Source organism: Balearica regulorum, chromosome 1 (assembly GCF_011004875.1).
Source record: "Balearica regulorum gibbericeps isolate bBalReg1 chromosome 1, bBalReg1.pri, whole genome shotgun sequence".
In the NCBI taxonomy this organism is placed as follows: Eukaryota; Metazoa; Chordata; class Aves; order Gruiformes; family Gruidae; genus Balearica; species Balearica regulorum.
In genome coordinates this window covers 68,872,951-68,888,168 of record NC_046184.1, presented here as the reverse complement: position 1 = coordinate 68,888,168, position 15,218 = coordinate 68,872,951, and the positions used below count along the sequence as shown (strand labels likewise).

General features: G+C 38.7%; 1 protein-coding gene across 9 annotated transcripts in view; it reads right to left on the bottom strand.

The window, feature by feature from the left end:
• Window positions 1–15,218, bottom strand: part of CACNA1C (calcium voltage-gated channel subunit alpha1 C) — a 487,179-nt gene that overhangs the window by 147,178 nt on the left and 324,783 nt on the right. For 6 of the 9 annotated variants that reach the window (XM_075756869.1, XM_075756832.1, XM_075756860.1 and 3 more), the window contains exons 8-9: window positions 7,221–7,324; window positions 116–288 (exon numbers count right to left, since the gene is read on the bottom strand). In XM_075756869.1, the coding sequence (XP_075612984.1) occupies window positions 116–288; window positions 7,221–7,324 (277 nt within the window). Of the gene's footprint in view, window positions 1–115; window positions 289–6,741; window positions 6,846–7,220; window positions 7,325–15,218 lie in introns of all 9 variants that reach the window. The other 3 variants (XM_075756888.1, XM_075756906.1, XM_075756898.1) reach the window with 3 other exon arrangements.

Genomic DNA, 15,218 nt, shown 5'->3' with positions numbered 1-15,218 from the left:
GAGTCTCAGGAAGAACTTGTTCTTCCTTATAAGCCATCTCAGCACTACGGCAGGTGGGCACAGGCTCTCTTGCTAAAAGCAGAGAGAGAGAGAGAGACAGAAGAAAATTGCTTACTGTTTCGAGGCTTCTCCTCATCCATGCCTTCATCTTCATTTTCTGGGTCAATATCTTCTGCTTGAGTTATCCAGTCTAAGTACCCCTTCAAATCCTCCTCTAGCTGTTGTTTTTCCCGTAACTTCTGGAAATCACCCCGAGCCTTAGCCTTCTCTCTTTCTTTGGAAAACTCCCTAGCAAGAGGGAGGGAGGGAGGGAGGGAGGGAGGGAGAGGACATGGGCGGAGGGAAGGAAGACATTGAAAAACAATGGGTTAGATTGATTTCCACTAGAAAGTCTCCACATCCTGTGCAGCACACCCAGCTTTCTCTATTCTTTCAAGACAGACACATGAATGGAGTATGCTTGCTAGATACACATGTAAAACAGTTGGAGTGCCCACATTTTTACCAATGCTTAGGAAAAGATTAACACCTTTTTTAGTCCTTTCAATTCTCAACATTTGATTGACAATTCAAATAAAAAACAAATGTAACATTTATGTACAATACCATAAACATTCTAATATTCTTTACCACTTGATATTCTCCAACAGTTATCCATAAATATCTATATGAATAACGGTTAATTTAATGCAATGATGAACTGTTTGACAATAATCTGACATCTGGAGAGTGAGAAGGTGGCTCTAATTTTTAGCCAGGTTTCAATCTGTCTTTAAGATTATACGTGTAATCACAACTAAACTGGGCTAATTGTAAGTGTAATTAACAGTACTCACAATTCTGTACACATATAATTATAGACAATTTCACCCACAGTACTGGACAATATATTTAAAAACTCAGACCTCAATGTTTTACTGAAGACTTTCGGTATTCAGGGCTGTTATCTGACATGAAAAATATTTTTCAAATCTCAAATTGGGTAAACAAACATGATAAACTATGGGTAGACAAAACTAATACATTCTGCCAGAAAGTGAACTAGGGTAGACATTTGATAGTTTTATGAAAGACCACTATTGGGAAAACCAGGCTTAAAAGAAAGGGCATAGGAACAAGAATTTCATGTTGCTTATTTACGAACCTGGGTGCTTGCTTTGCCTTCTTTTTGGCTGTGGTGCTGTTTCTTCCTCTCTTTCAGAGACACTTATACTGCATTATGGTTTTTTTCTAGAAATGCTGACCTACCTCTATTTAGAGACTCTCCTGTGGTTCTAAACCAGGTTTTAACACTTGTGTTTTAAAAAGTAAGCTTAACGATTATGAAAAGTGCTGGACCAAGAGTACTTAAGCATTAAGTCTTGTATCTGCTGAAGCAGATCACTACATAAGACACACAGAGCAGATAATATGGCCCACTGTTTCTACAAATGAGAGGTAAAGTCATTATCTCCAATGTATTATCCATTACCATTGCTGATGACTGTCAGCAATGAGTGGATTTAAAAAAAACCAAAACAAACCAAAACCAAGTCCACCTATTATTTGTCCTAGGTTACTCCTGAAAAAAACAAATAGGAAACCTACCATTAACTTTGGTGGGATAATATTAGGATTGTGAAAATCCTACCCAAAATGTTAATGAGTGTCACGTGAAGTGTCCTCAAGCAACTGAGATGGAGGTGAGTTTGTAACAGTGACGGTGAAGTACTTCCCTCCTATCTGGTCCAAAACCCACTGAAAGATTTCCATTCACATGCTTTGGATCACGCTTTCAATATTATGAGCTGTGCATGAAACCAGCACTGCAGTAGAATGAAAGTAGGCCAATGTCTTCATTTCAAGCCAAAGTATGTGACAAAGTATGTCTGTGTGATCTTCACCCCTGTCACATTGCTGAGGGTTCTGCCCATCCCATGGAACTGTGATAATAAAGGTGGAAATGAGGAAGAGAAACATTGGCTTCTCAGGCCTGAAGGTAGATCACAGTCAACCATGGGACCAAACTTAGCCACAAGGCAGAAACAGCTATTGCAAGCATGGCAAGAATGAAAAATCAAATTTTCTCATGCTGGGAGTGATATTTTGCTATTTAAAATATAAACACAAACAAACAAACCAACTTCCAAAAATAATAATAAAAACTGTACAAAGAATTTTAGAAAAATTCAATCAATAATAGTTTTTCCGCTTCAGTAACATCTTTCCTCTGGGTCTGACATAGTGCCTTATCCAAATTAATGAATTAACACTCAAAACCCCCCCCCCAACAAACCACTGAATGAAGCTATGTATTATTAAGCCTGTTTGATAAATCAAATACCAAATATTTCAATTGTTGGCTCCTAAACTGGTATTTTAGAATCTAGAACAAATGGGTCCAATTTTGAAAGGCACTGAGCCTTCAACTCCAAGTGAGAACTATTTATATTTGCATGGATATAACTTGCAAGCAGCTGTTTCAGAAATCAAAGCGGAAAACATCATGTAACAGGCCAGCTTACAGAAAGTGAAATTCCTACTGTGCAGCGAGGTGGACCATTTATGTTAGATGCATCTACACTGCACACCTACTTGGGTCTTTTCAGTCCCCACTTACTGTCTCTCTCTGAAATGAGACTCGGGCTGGGGGGAAGAGCTAACTAAACCAACGTGCAATTTTAGCATGATGTCTTTACACTGTCTGCATAGGAGCGAATTTGTTACCTAGCTTTTTAATGGTGCAACTGAAAATACTGTGATTGCCTAGTCTGAACAATCTGCATTTGCATGTGTCCTTCCTTTGTACAATGTATGATACTCCACATCTCAGATGACTCTCCAAAGATGACAACTTATTTAAATTATCTTAATTTCTATGCTCTACTAACATTAAATGATTGAGAACAGGTGGCTCAGAAAATTGCTAATGCAATTCAAACCACCTCCCATGTGGAATGCCAGCCAGTACTTAGGCAAATGTAGTTCACGATCAAGAATTACTATCAACAGTTATTTGCCATCCCATGTGAAATGAGTTGGTGACCTCAAGTCCAGTTCCTAGAGCAGGCAGGTGTGCATATTACCTCTGCCACCATCACAGTTGGCAATAAATGGTCATTGTTCGCAGTTTCAGCAGGGAGGCCAAGGACCAAATAAGCTGTCTGATGGAAGTGCCATCTTGAATCTGGAGGTGGCCTTCTCAAAAAAGATTGGACTGTCATGTCAGGATAAGGTTGACAAAGGCCTGCAGAACTACCAAGCAATCTGTCTCTCTTCAGTGAACAAGAGAATATGAGTTTAAGAGTCAGTGAATCTGGTTCTTTTTACCAGAATTCAATTTGCTTCACTTTAATCTCCTGGAAAATTATAAGATACGTCTGCCAATGGGCATACCAAACACCAGAGTATTCTGGAGAGGTGTTTTCTCTATGTGAGGTTAGAGTGGGTCAACATCATAAATATAAACACCCAGCTCTGTATCCTGTGCTGTTCCAGGAGAAAATTTCCTTTGCCCTTCCCTGACGATGGAACACAGGTAATTCTTGTCTATATCTGATCTTAATATGATTTCTCACATTTAGAGGAGTGATGGAAAGTGAGCAAAACAGCAGAATTCTAGCAGTTCAAAACTTTTGCTTACTACTAAAAGTGCAGCACAAGACTTCAAATCTCATCCACCCTGAGAAGTACACCAAGGAATTGGAAGGGTTGGAAGAAGGCACTGAAGAGTAGGAAAAACCCCTGAAAGGTCATAAAAACTGCTCCAGGAGAAGCTACAACCATAGCCAGCCTCCCTTCACTCTGACCTCTCCCTTGGCAGTAAGAGCATCAGAAGCAGCCAACTGGGTTTCCCAGGACCCTCTCAAAGCAGAAGAAATGGCTGTTCTCCCGCCCTCCATTTGCCAGGCAACAGATTGTTTGGTCTGTGTCCCGGGATTTGGGTCATGGCTAGGCAAAATATAAAAAAAAAAGTGAATCTATATGCTTAGGTGTGCAGGTCCAAAAGTGGAACCTACACTGCCATTTTTTTTTTCCTTCACTAATTGACTAAAACAGATAACACAAATGCGAACATCTCTGATCTCAAGGCACCTCTAAGAGGGGCTGCACTGCTCACAGCAGTGATGTGGAATCCTCTTGCCTGGACTTGAGGATGTCTACTGTGTGATCTGCTGACTGGGTATTTCCTTTGAAATACATAAATTTTATATTCTGCTCAGTCAAGACAGGAAGAGGATTATAGCGCTACACATGAATACTCTGTCATACTATTTAGCTTAGCATGTGACTAGTAAATTCACCAGAAGAACCATGAATGGATGACATACCTGAGGAAAAACAAATTACAAATGAGCTCTTTAGGCAGAGCAGAACTCAGCATTTGATTTTGCAGGTGCAATCAAGGTGTCTTTGTGAGTACAATTAATTACACTTACGTATTCAGAAGTGATTAAAAAACCTAAGCTAATCTGTCATTGATGAAGTCTACCTACATGATATGCTTAGTGAAGTTCCTGAAATAGATAAAAGGGAAGAAATCAGAGATGCCCAGAATGGATATACAAAGATGCCCGGGAATGCTGCCTTGTATCTACATAGAACAGACAGGTGGATCATCTACATAGATCAGACTAATAGCAATAGCAAGTTTCTTAAAAAAAAAAAAAAAAAAAAAAAAAAAAAAAAAAAAAAAAAAGACACTGAATCTGCAAGACACTTTGCAACTCAGCAGAATTTAGAACTGCTTTAGAAAGTTAATTGTTTAAGAACTGCTTATTTAGCCCAAAGAAAATTTGGAACATTTCTCCCGTAATTTCTGTGTTTTTTCATGGATGCAAATTCTTAAGTTTCTTTTCACTTTTCTCCAGTTGGAAAAATTTTTCAGAAACAGTGCAGCTGTCATAACACTGTGAACACAGCCAGATAGAGTGACTCACAGCTTAAACAAGGTGAATTTCATCTTTGATTTCAGTTCTCTCTACAGACTGCTTCCATCTCTTACCACTAACTGTGGTGGTCTAGCTGCAGTATGTCAGGAGGTGGAAGATCTAGGCCCCAAAACACTTTCTTGAGTTGAAAAATGAAAGAGAGAGGAAATTCAATTTTTAATTATGTACAGACACAAATCCAAGTGTAGGTAAATTGAATGAGCAGTGCTTCAACAGTATGCACTCCTCAGTGCTGGGCTCACAGGCACTGTTTATCCGATCAGATACTATATAATCTTTAACCACTGTCCTATATGGTCCATGAGTGCACCTCTGATACAACAGCTCACTTTCCCTCTGTCAGCTGGTCATCATCCTCCACTACTTCTGACATCCTTACCTGCTGATCTGAGTATCCACCTGGAGAAATGAGGAGCCTAAGTTTTAAAACTGTTCCCAGAATATCACTCTCCAGATATCCAAACACAGACTATTGCCTGACACTTCATTACTGGGGATTTTTTCCCTGCTGCCATTACTCCTTGAAAACCCTTCTCTTTGCAACAGCTGTCTTAGCAGCATGTCTCCTTCAATGGAGTAATGAAGATAGTAATAATACCTCCTGTAGATCAGCTATTACCTGTCTCTTTGCAGGATGGCCAATGGTGGATCTTCTTCTCTGGTCCTACTACTGCCCTTCCTATGTTGTTGGCCCAAGTACTGAGGACATAATTTCTGTGAGGCATCAAGTCCTCTCTCTTGCTCAGAGATAAGTCTCCCTCTTTTATGATCAAAGGACAGGGGACTTCAAGGCTGCCCTGACTCAGGCAACAGGTACAGGCTCTGACCAAATTCATTTAGAGCTCATTAAAGGAGGCAGGATGTTAGAAACAAAGAAAAAGAGGATGCATAAAAGTCCTCATACCATATTTATCCATGTACATAGAATGGCTGTAGGCACACAGTCATGCCAAATATGGAATTAGAAGCCTAATTCTAAGAGATCTTTTTTTAAAAAAATCTTGTGAGGAATGTTTGCTGGCTTGATTCCTCTAATTATGTGGCTCCCCAGGGGCAGTAAAGTTTTTAACTACTGGGGACAATATCAATTGTTTTTAATCAAAGCTACTACAATGATACTTTGCAGTGAGGGTTATACTGCAGAAATGAAATAAAGCTAGATGTCTTAGGAATGCTTGAATGCTAGAAGGATTTCTTCTGCTTCTCTGTTCCTTCTTAGAAAAGGTCAGAGGGAAATGATCTTTTCTCCCTGCATCATGCTAGGCTTATAATCCGCACAATAGAGAAGATGTGCTTATTGAAGAAGAAACGTGCCCAAGACACTCTCAAGGGAAAATAGTCTCCTGTCAGGCTGTGCTTTAGAGATACTAAGCAATGTGAAAATTTCTCATGTGAGAAGACATAATTTGGCAGCAATCTCATCCCACAAATGTGAAGGGATTTGTTGCATGCTCTCATTCCTTCTTCAGTCCCACTGACTCTTCCAGAAATTTTACTATAATCCCCTTCTTCTATGGTAAATGGTATGCTTTGCCCACAGAGGAGCATAGCATTGTCCTCTTCCCACAGAGTACAGGTAGAGGAATATGTTACAGGCAAAGAGTTGTCTTGCATTCCTTTGGGTCAAAAGTCTCCTTCCATGGCATTAGGAATGCCATATTTTGCTATTGGCACAGCAAATCTTGGTCTTCTATTAAGGTTCCTGAGATAAACCCACCACTGCCCGTTGTTTTGGTAACCAGAGAGTAGGAATAGAAATACAAATTTTAAAAAATAAACAATAATAAAACATTTTCCTGGTACTGCTTACCCGCTAAGTACACCGAGAACCAAGTTAAGTACAAAAAATGACCCTATGATGATTAGTGTAACAAAATAGATCCAGGGCCAGTCCCTTCCTATGGCATCATTGACCTGGAAGAGTGGAATGATAATTAGTGAGACAAGCTCAGATTCTGAGCACTGCAAGGCTCCAGCCAAAGAGATCCCAAGTCACCAGCAGTAAGATTTTCAATAGCCAGTTTTCTGGAAATTTATGACAGGTTGACATTAGCGATTTTGAATGCCCTGAGGTTGAATTTCTTTGTCAGAGAATAACACCTCTTTTGTTACCTGTATTGTTATTTGCAATGTTCGAACATTTTGTCAAAATATTTGAGAGCTGATGTGAAGCTTCCTTGGATTCAGATTTTTAATCCCTCTGAAAGAATCCTGGTGACAGGGAAGAACCCTTATTATGGAGTCTTGCCCTGTAGCATTGGAAAAAGGACACCAAAACTGTCAGCTTACCCGCTCAACACACCAAGAACCAGATTTAGAACGAAAAAGGATCCAAAGATGACCAGACTGACAAAATACACCCATGGTAACTCATAGCCCATAGCGTCCTGCATCTGGAAAGACGAAGGAAAGTTAGAAGACAGAGAGGGAAAGCAGAAATGATTAGGCAAAGGAACAGATGGAAAGGTTTGTAAACAGAGCCTGTGGTTGGTTTACACATAATCATAGCAAGTGTTTCTGTATGTTCTTTCTGATGTGACCGCTCTCTTGATTGCTTTTTTCCCCTAGCTGTTTACAGGCAATGATTAATATAGGCTGAGATATAACCACATGCCATACTGGCACTTCTTTGGATGCTCAAAGTTGTGGACCGTCACTTTCTGGAGTTTATTTACAGCACCACAAGGGTCCATCCGATGACTTCTAAACTTCTAACCACTGCACATACTTATGACTCTTTACTGCCAGTGAAAATATTGGTAGTTTTCACTAAGCATTGCCAGAGTGTGTTGCCAGATCAGTTTACTTGCCATGTGTAGCACAGGTACGTGTACCTCAGAGAGAAGCATGTGGTAACTGTGGGCAAATACTGAATTCCAGGCCCCCTCCCTGGAAGTGTTCAAGGCCAGGTTGGATGAGGCTTTGGGCAACCTGGTCTAGTGGAGGGTGTCCCTGTCCATGGCAGGGGGGGTTGGAACTAGATGATCTTTGAGGTTCCTTCCAACCCAAACCATTCTATAATTCTATGATCTTTCCTGGCAATGCTCTGGTAATCTTCACAGTTTACCACAGTGAGGGCAGTAGCTGTATGCTTTTGAAGAAAGTCCTTTCAAGGCCCATCATGTTCTGACCTGGTCAAGTGTTTTCTAAAGCTTTCTCACAAACTTTCTTTCTCCCATCAAAGGATGAATCTCTCCTTCAAAATGAGTTTCCTACACAACTGAACACTCAGAGACTTTGAGACTGTAACCTGAATGACATAAGCATAAGTCTGGCTTTCACACTATGATAAGAATCTGCAAAGGAAGCAGGCAGACTATTGTTTTAGCACCAGAATCTGTATTATATGTAGAGCAACTCTAGCACATAAGAAGATATTGTATATATTCTAAAAGCATCTAGTACCCAAACACCATTTTATCTTGAAATCTCCTTCAAAGTTCAAAATTTTGTAAAGTTGCTGTATACCTTAATAGAATCTCACCTTCATGATAGTATCAAAAATATCAGTCCCTTCTTTACTTTTCATAAACACTTATCTCCTGAGCCAGACATAGCATCATTAAAGAAACAGATGGTGGTTAACATTTTCAGAAGCACTGAAATGATTTATGAATGTAAATTGCAGACTTGAAAGTACCTAAAGGCATAAAGCAGTCTAGGTTCCTTTGTTTTCCATGCATTTGAAAATTTTATCTTATGTTGTCCTCTCCTTCCAGGAAAACACTCTCTCCTTTGCAACCTAAGCATTTGTTGTGATCACAGAAGAAATATTCTTCCATACATGGGCACTGAGACACACTTCAGGGGAGGCAATCTGACTCAAGATTCATAACAACTCAGGAAAGGAATTTCAGACTTTCAGTAAGACAAGGCAGGAGAGTAACACTAATATAATCAGTTCTTTGTGGATGGAATTCCATTATCCATTTTTCTTTCAAATTACAGTCACTGAAGTCCTTGTCTGGCAATAGTTCACAGTCAATGGGCCAATCCAGAACTCTATCTTAGGGGTCCTTCAGCTGCAACTGAACTGAAGTAGACTCATTAAAAAATAAGCTCAAAATCTGCTTCTGTGAAAACAGTTCATCAGCTCCTTCCTCACAGGATTAATATATTTGGTGGTCGGAAGAGAGTGCCTGAACACCTCTTTCCAGGAATCCAGGAGTCCCTCTAACGCTTCCTAAGGATATTATCCAGTTTCCCTTTGAATACTTTTGTAAAATTGTTCAGTTAGTTTATAAATAATACTATTTATTCTTTATGCTCGCAAGCCACATTTCATCCTACATGAACAAAAAGTAGACACCTCTTGTGTGAAACACATCAGTGCTTTAAAGAGAACAAAACATATGTAAAGGTGGAATATATAAAGATGGAAGCAAATAGTCACCTGAAATCACAGTGGAGAAATCAGGCAGGGGAAATGTAACTACCCAAACTGGAATTAAGTAAAGAAATGAGATTAACATCCTCACTTCTACAAAGAACACCACTATCTATAAAAAGCAATCCACACAAACAATAAGTATGGATGACTGAAAAACTGCCATAAGAATTTACCAGTGCAGGCACAATGACAACTCGCCTTCTCTCTAAATATGATAGATGGTGATAAAAGAGCCTCAGCTGTACAGTATTTAACTATAGACAGGTTTTTGTCATCAGCTGGGAAAGTCAGCTGGAGAAGTAGAACTTCTCAAAGCTGTGGTACAAATGAATCCTAAATAGCAAATGACAGTGTACTGGGTACAGAAATCAGGTGCCCGTCCTTTTGTACTACTCTGGCATGAAGAAATTTCCAGATGGCAAGAAGCTTCCATCATGGCCTGGTAAAGTCTAGAACTAGAGTATAGTGTATGCTGTCTATTCCCAATGCCTGCACAATTGCATAACGGTTGTATCAGCTAGCATCAGCACAAATTAGTCCTGAAAAATAGATCTGCATTCTGGTACAGCAGAGCATTTGGGACTTCTCAGACTGAACATTTAGGAGGTCAGCTTTTCATCTCCTTTTTATTGCCCAGTCATATACGTAACTGAGAAGCTGAGAGGCAGAGACAGTGATAGCTTCTCAAGTGTAAAGAAACCATCAGTACCTGGCAAACAGCTGAGTACTTATTGTCTTTCTGTTGCTGGACTCCCTATGTTTGGTGGTCTCACATCTCATTTTCTTTAGTAGCAGGCGAGATTATTCCATACATTGTGGAATTGAGGCACAGTTGATAAGAATGTTATATTATTGATATACGTACATATACATATATCAATATATGTATATATATTATTGATAAGAATTTGTTATATATTGATATAAAATTAGGAAAATTATGTTAAAAACACCCTTTGATAGGAGACAGCACATTGTGAGCTTACTGTTTGCTCTTGAATAGCATCTGCATGAGAAATGCAGAGATACAGGCTACTTGGCAGAAGTTGGGGGGAAAAAAGTAATAGACTCACTCAAAACAGTAACAGCAACATATCCACATTTAAGAAACATTAAATTCTTGGCTAAGATTGTATCCTTCCAAATATCTGGAAACGCTTCTTCTAAAATGGAAGTATCCTAGAAGTCCAGGATGGACTGTCCTCAACTGAACAATGCTCCCATACAGTTATCATTAAAAACCTTGCACCTGTGTTTGATTGAAACCGCTTCCTGGAAACTTATCATCATTCTGCAAATACGTAGCTATTAATCCTGTGTGTATGCATACACATGTCCTGTTGACTGCAGCTGGAGGCTTTTACTGCAAGCATAACTTAGGTGGTAGAGTTGATTTTTCCTAATTATGCTACTAAAGTGGAGAAGCTGCAGAGGGTCATGACAAGATCAGAAGGAGTATTACCATTTTCACACTACTGAGTGCAGAAAATGAGGTCTGCAGAATGTATTTTGTAGTTTTGTTTACAGTCAACACAAAAGGGTTCAGTTATAGGTTACCTCTCTAGGACAGACAAGTACAACTCCTGATACACAGTTCAGCTCTCTGGTCACCGAGTGGACTACTTCTCCCTGAGTGTTTACTATTAGCCATATGAATCTCCACAGAAATGTGGATATCTTCTAAATTTACAGTTCTGAACAAAGACTATCGGACAGTGTAGGTCTGAATTATAATATTCCAGCTACAGTAGTCAAGGTGATTGCAACCTGATGTCAACTTAGGCACGTATGGGACAATTGTTACGTCAGCTGAAAGCACAACACTGGTGGGAATCCACAGATTGTCATTTATAGAAATAATTCCACTTTCTGAGTCAAACTGCCTGACCTTTCTCAGCTCGCATCTCAACACTCACATCTCACCACTGTCAACAGTGAGAAAGTTGGTACATTTCTGAACATTAATGCGTCATCTCTCAGAGACCTCAGAGAGAAGGATCTTAGATGTCTTCTCATGATTTGCTACACACTCTCTCTGGCGCTGTGAGCACATCATTTTGGCTCATTATGCTTCAGCTTTCCAATCTGCAAAGTGGGATACTACCATGCCTCACTGAGTACTGTCAAAGAAACCACTCAGCATCGTGATGAAAAGAGGGTATTTCAGCATATTTGAGGTCTGATGGACCTTGTGTACTGGGGAAGAGCTCTTCTTTTGCCAAGAATCCTTAATTGCTATCATGACTATAGCATTTCAACATCCAGCTGAAGGCTTTTCTCTCAGATAATCTCCTAGAAATAACACCAGGATTTTTAATTCTGTAGTTTGCTGATCACAATTACAACCAGCAATTTCAGTAGGGACCAAGGAATAAAAAGTCTATTTATCTCTATAAATAGACCTTTGTGCCTATGTCTTCTGGTTCTTCAGAACTAGATGAAGACATATTGGTAAAGCCACAGGAGATATGCATGCTTTACTTGTTTAGAGATTTTTTTTTCCCCAGGGATATTAGTCTGACACATTTTGCAAGCATCTCATTCATTACACAGGCATCACAGTTCAAAGATAATGTTAGAGGCATACTGTCTATTAACAAAATGGTTCAGCATCACCAAACACATAGTGGAGATCTTTCAGTCACTTAATGGGAGGGGTAGACACAATTCACTAAATTCTGCTGACTTTACAATTCACACACCCACACCCTGACACATTGTCCCAAATGTCTTTCAAAAATAACTGAAAGTTACAGGAAAAGTTTAATCCATCGTAGAAGGGCAGCTGTCACTGGAAAGCAGCAAGCTGAAGAAAAAACCAGTCTGTCTTGTTCAGTGCACAAAACTGGGGAGCTGCATCTTAATGGAAAGTAAGCAAGCTAGGACACCAGGGCTAGTCTTCTATTCCTTGAATGAATTGCTAATGGATTTCTAATGACTACAGAATGTTATGATAGCCTTTTTAAAATACGAGCACTTTAAGTATTCTATAATGAAGTGTATAACCTTTCACAGAGTAACATTAATCAAGAAAAGCAGAGTAGTCAATAAAATTAAAAGGCAGTAAATTTGGAAATTTTGTGTAGAAATGCTATTTTATGCACCCTACAACCAATCTGTGGAATTCACTGCCTCAGGAAATTATCTGGCCAAAAGTAATGGTTATGGCCAGTAGCAAAATCTCTAGGTGAAACCAAGTCTTTCTTGTAATGATATAGGGAAATAAAATTCAAGAATATTGAGAGAAGAGGCAACACTTGGCTGAATATAGCTTTCTGCTTGAAGCCTTCATTTTGAAAACTATCTTTTTCAGGAAAAGTACTTAAGCACTTCCATAACTTCCAAGGATGCACAGAAGTGATTTCCTCAGCTTAGATCAAAGATCAAATGCTACCCTCCTGACAGGCATGGCTCAGGTCACACATAAAGGGCCATGCATATACTAACGTGAGGTTTAGATATTTATCATTGATCAATTACTAAGGAAAGAGGTTTGGATTAAAACATAAATTTTCATTTTCTGCTCCCTCTTTCTTTCTCTCTTCCCATGGATACTTGGGTGAATTAATTTCATTCACACGTATACTCATGGAACTACAACTTTAAACTCTGCTTAAACCATAGAAACTTTAATAGGATGATGCACTGTTTTGCATTGTAAAGGAAAAATTTTGTCCCTAAATCTTTTTAGTCCGAAGTCAGGTACAAAAACTATTAAAATAAAGAGAGAATGAAACTTCACCCTTCACAGCTATGGCTGTGTTAGCAATATTAAAGAAAAAAAAAATCTACATTATAGACAGTCAGTAAATCCTACATCTCAGGCAAGGGCTATGTGGCCTAAAGAGGAAAGTACTTTTACTCATCTACTATTTCTTCAGCTTCCATTATATCTTCATGATACTTTCATGATAGTTAAAACTTGGCTTTGTATCTGAAACTTCACTAAAATGCCTTGCATTTGTATCATCAGGGAACAAAAAGGTCTCATAAAACCAATGTTACCATTCAGAAGTAACTAAGGCAGGGTGAATTTTCCAGAAAGCATCTGGATAAATTTGTCCAGTGAAGAAGCAAAACTTTAAAAGATTCATTTTGCTATCTTTCCTCATGTTAGATATATTACATCAACAAATATACTACGTCAACAGAAATAGCTGGGAACCAAAATATTCATCCCAGATGAAAAAGGATATTGCTGGTAGTTCCTAAGAACATCCAACTAACAACTGTAAGTGGCAATAGCATGATTTTTGAGGCTGCTCTGCAAACAAAAAAAGAAATAGTTTGTTCAATGAATCATTCTCTTCTGGTTAACTTCTCAACTGCAGAGCTCATTTGGGCTTAGGAACACCTTGGCTCTGCAGTACTTGCAGTCTTTGCCTTGAAAGCTCTTGCTAGTAGTCAGAGCAGGCAGAGGACTTGTGATGCAAAGGTTTGACTCCTTCCTTTCTCTCAAACTTTTCTCCTAGAGATCTAAGACACCTGACAACTGTCTCTTTAGCAATTGTGCTCTTAAACAACTCTTAGGTAAATGGCCTGGGACACAAATAAACCAACCTCTAAATTTGCAAAAATTTAGTATTGTTGATTAGCTCTAGTAACAAATCCTGCACATTGTATTTTTCTGACCTCTAAACAGTACACTGCTTATGTTAACCTGTTTTTTTCATGTAATACTTGTGATAAATATATTAATTATACATTTTGCAACTTATCGTAAGCTCTACTGCTTTTAACAAGGAAACTATTGTTATTCACAATTTCTAACTTTTTAGCAAAACCATAAATATTTAAAAGAAGCCCCAGAAAGATTTCAATGAGAGGGCACAGAAAAGGTACAGTAAAGGTACAGTAAAAAGGGACACAGTACTAAAATTTACTTTCTATGCATGTTAGGCTTCATAAGCACATTTTCCAACCTGTGGGGCAAACTATGTGACGGCTTCTATAGCACTGAGATCCTACACTGTCCTGAATCTGCTGATTTGTTTGGAGCCTGAAAAATGTGAGGCTGCTGCATGTCATGTCAATAAAGACATGAAATAAGAGTTTTACTTGAGAAATCCCTGGCTGGTCTCCACACACACCTCAAGTAAGTCTATACACAGCATATATCCATCTGACTTCACCATTCACAGAAGGAGCAAGAAAAGGATCATATTTCCTATTACCCATCATATATCCTTTAAGCTAAATTTAGACTTACTGCATTATTATCCTAAGGATGAAGATTCCACCTTGCAGATCTTTCAATATTTAAAATCTAATTAGTTGTCTTTGCTTGGTTGGTTTTTAATCCAGTACTCATTTATGTGCATAATTTAAGGCATATGAGTAATTCCACTGAAGTTAATGGTCAATATTATTGTTACCAGCAGAAATGAACTGGTATGCATAAGTGCTTTGCTTGAACGGGATGGGTCACACGACTGACAACTGGGAGAAATATATGTTAAAGAGCTCATTTTCTGAAATTCCCTGGGAAAAATTAGAAGTTTAATATACATGGTGATTAAGAAATGACAAAAAGATTTAAGCATTTCAGTCTAGACAATCTAGTGCATCATGAGAAGGATTATCATTTATCTTGTCAACCTGAAATACTCTTTCAGCCTTCCTGAGTCTTTAAAACAGGTGGTAAGGAGTGGGAATTTAAGGTCTCACAGCTGACTCAAGGCAAAAGGACAGAGATGAGGGTAAAAAAATACAAAACTCCAAACCTCCTAATAAGCAAAAATGTAGAAACTAACAGAAACAAGACTTACTTTTATGGACTTAGGAAAAATGGAATAAAATTGATTCTGAATGGCTTAAAAATATAAGCAAAGGACTCTAGGTGCCTTTGCTCTTATTCTGAGTAGAATTTCTTTCTAAGCATCAACATTCTTATAGTC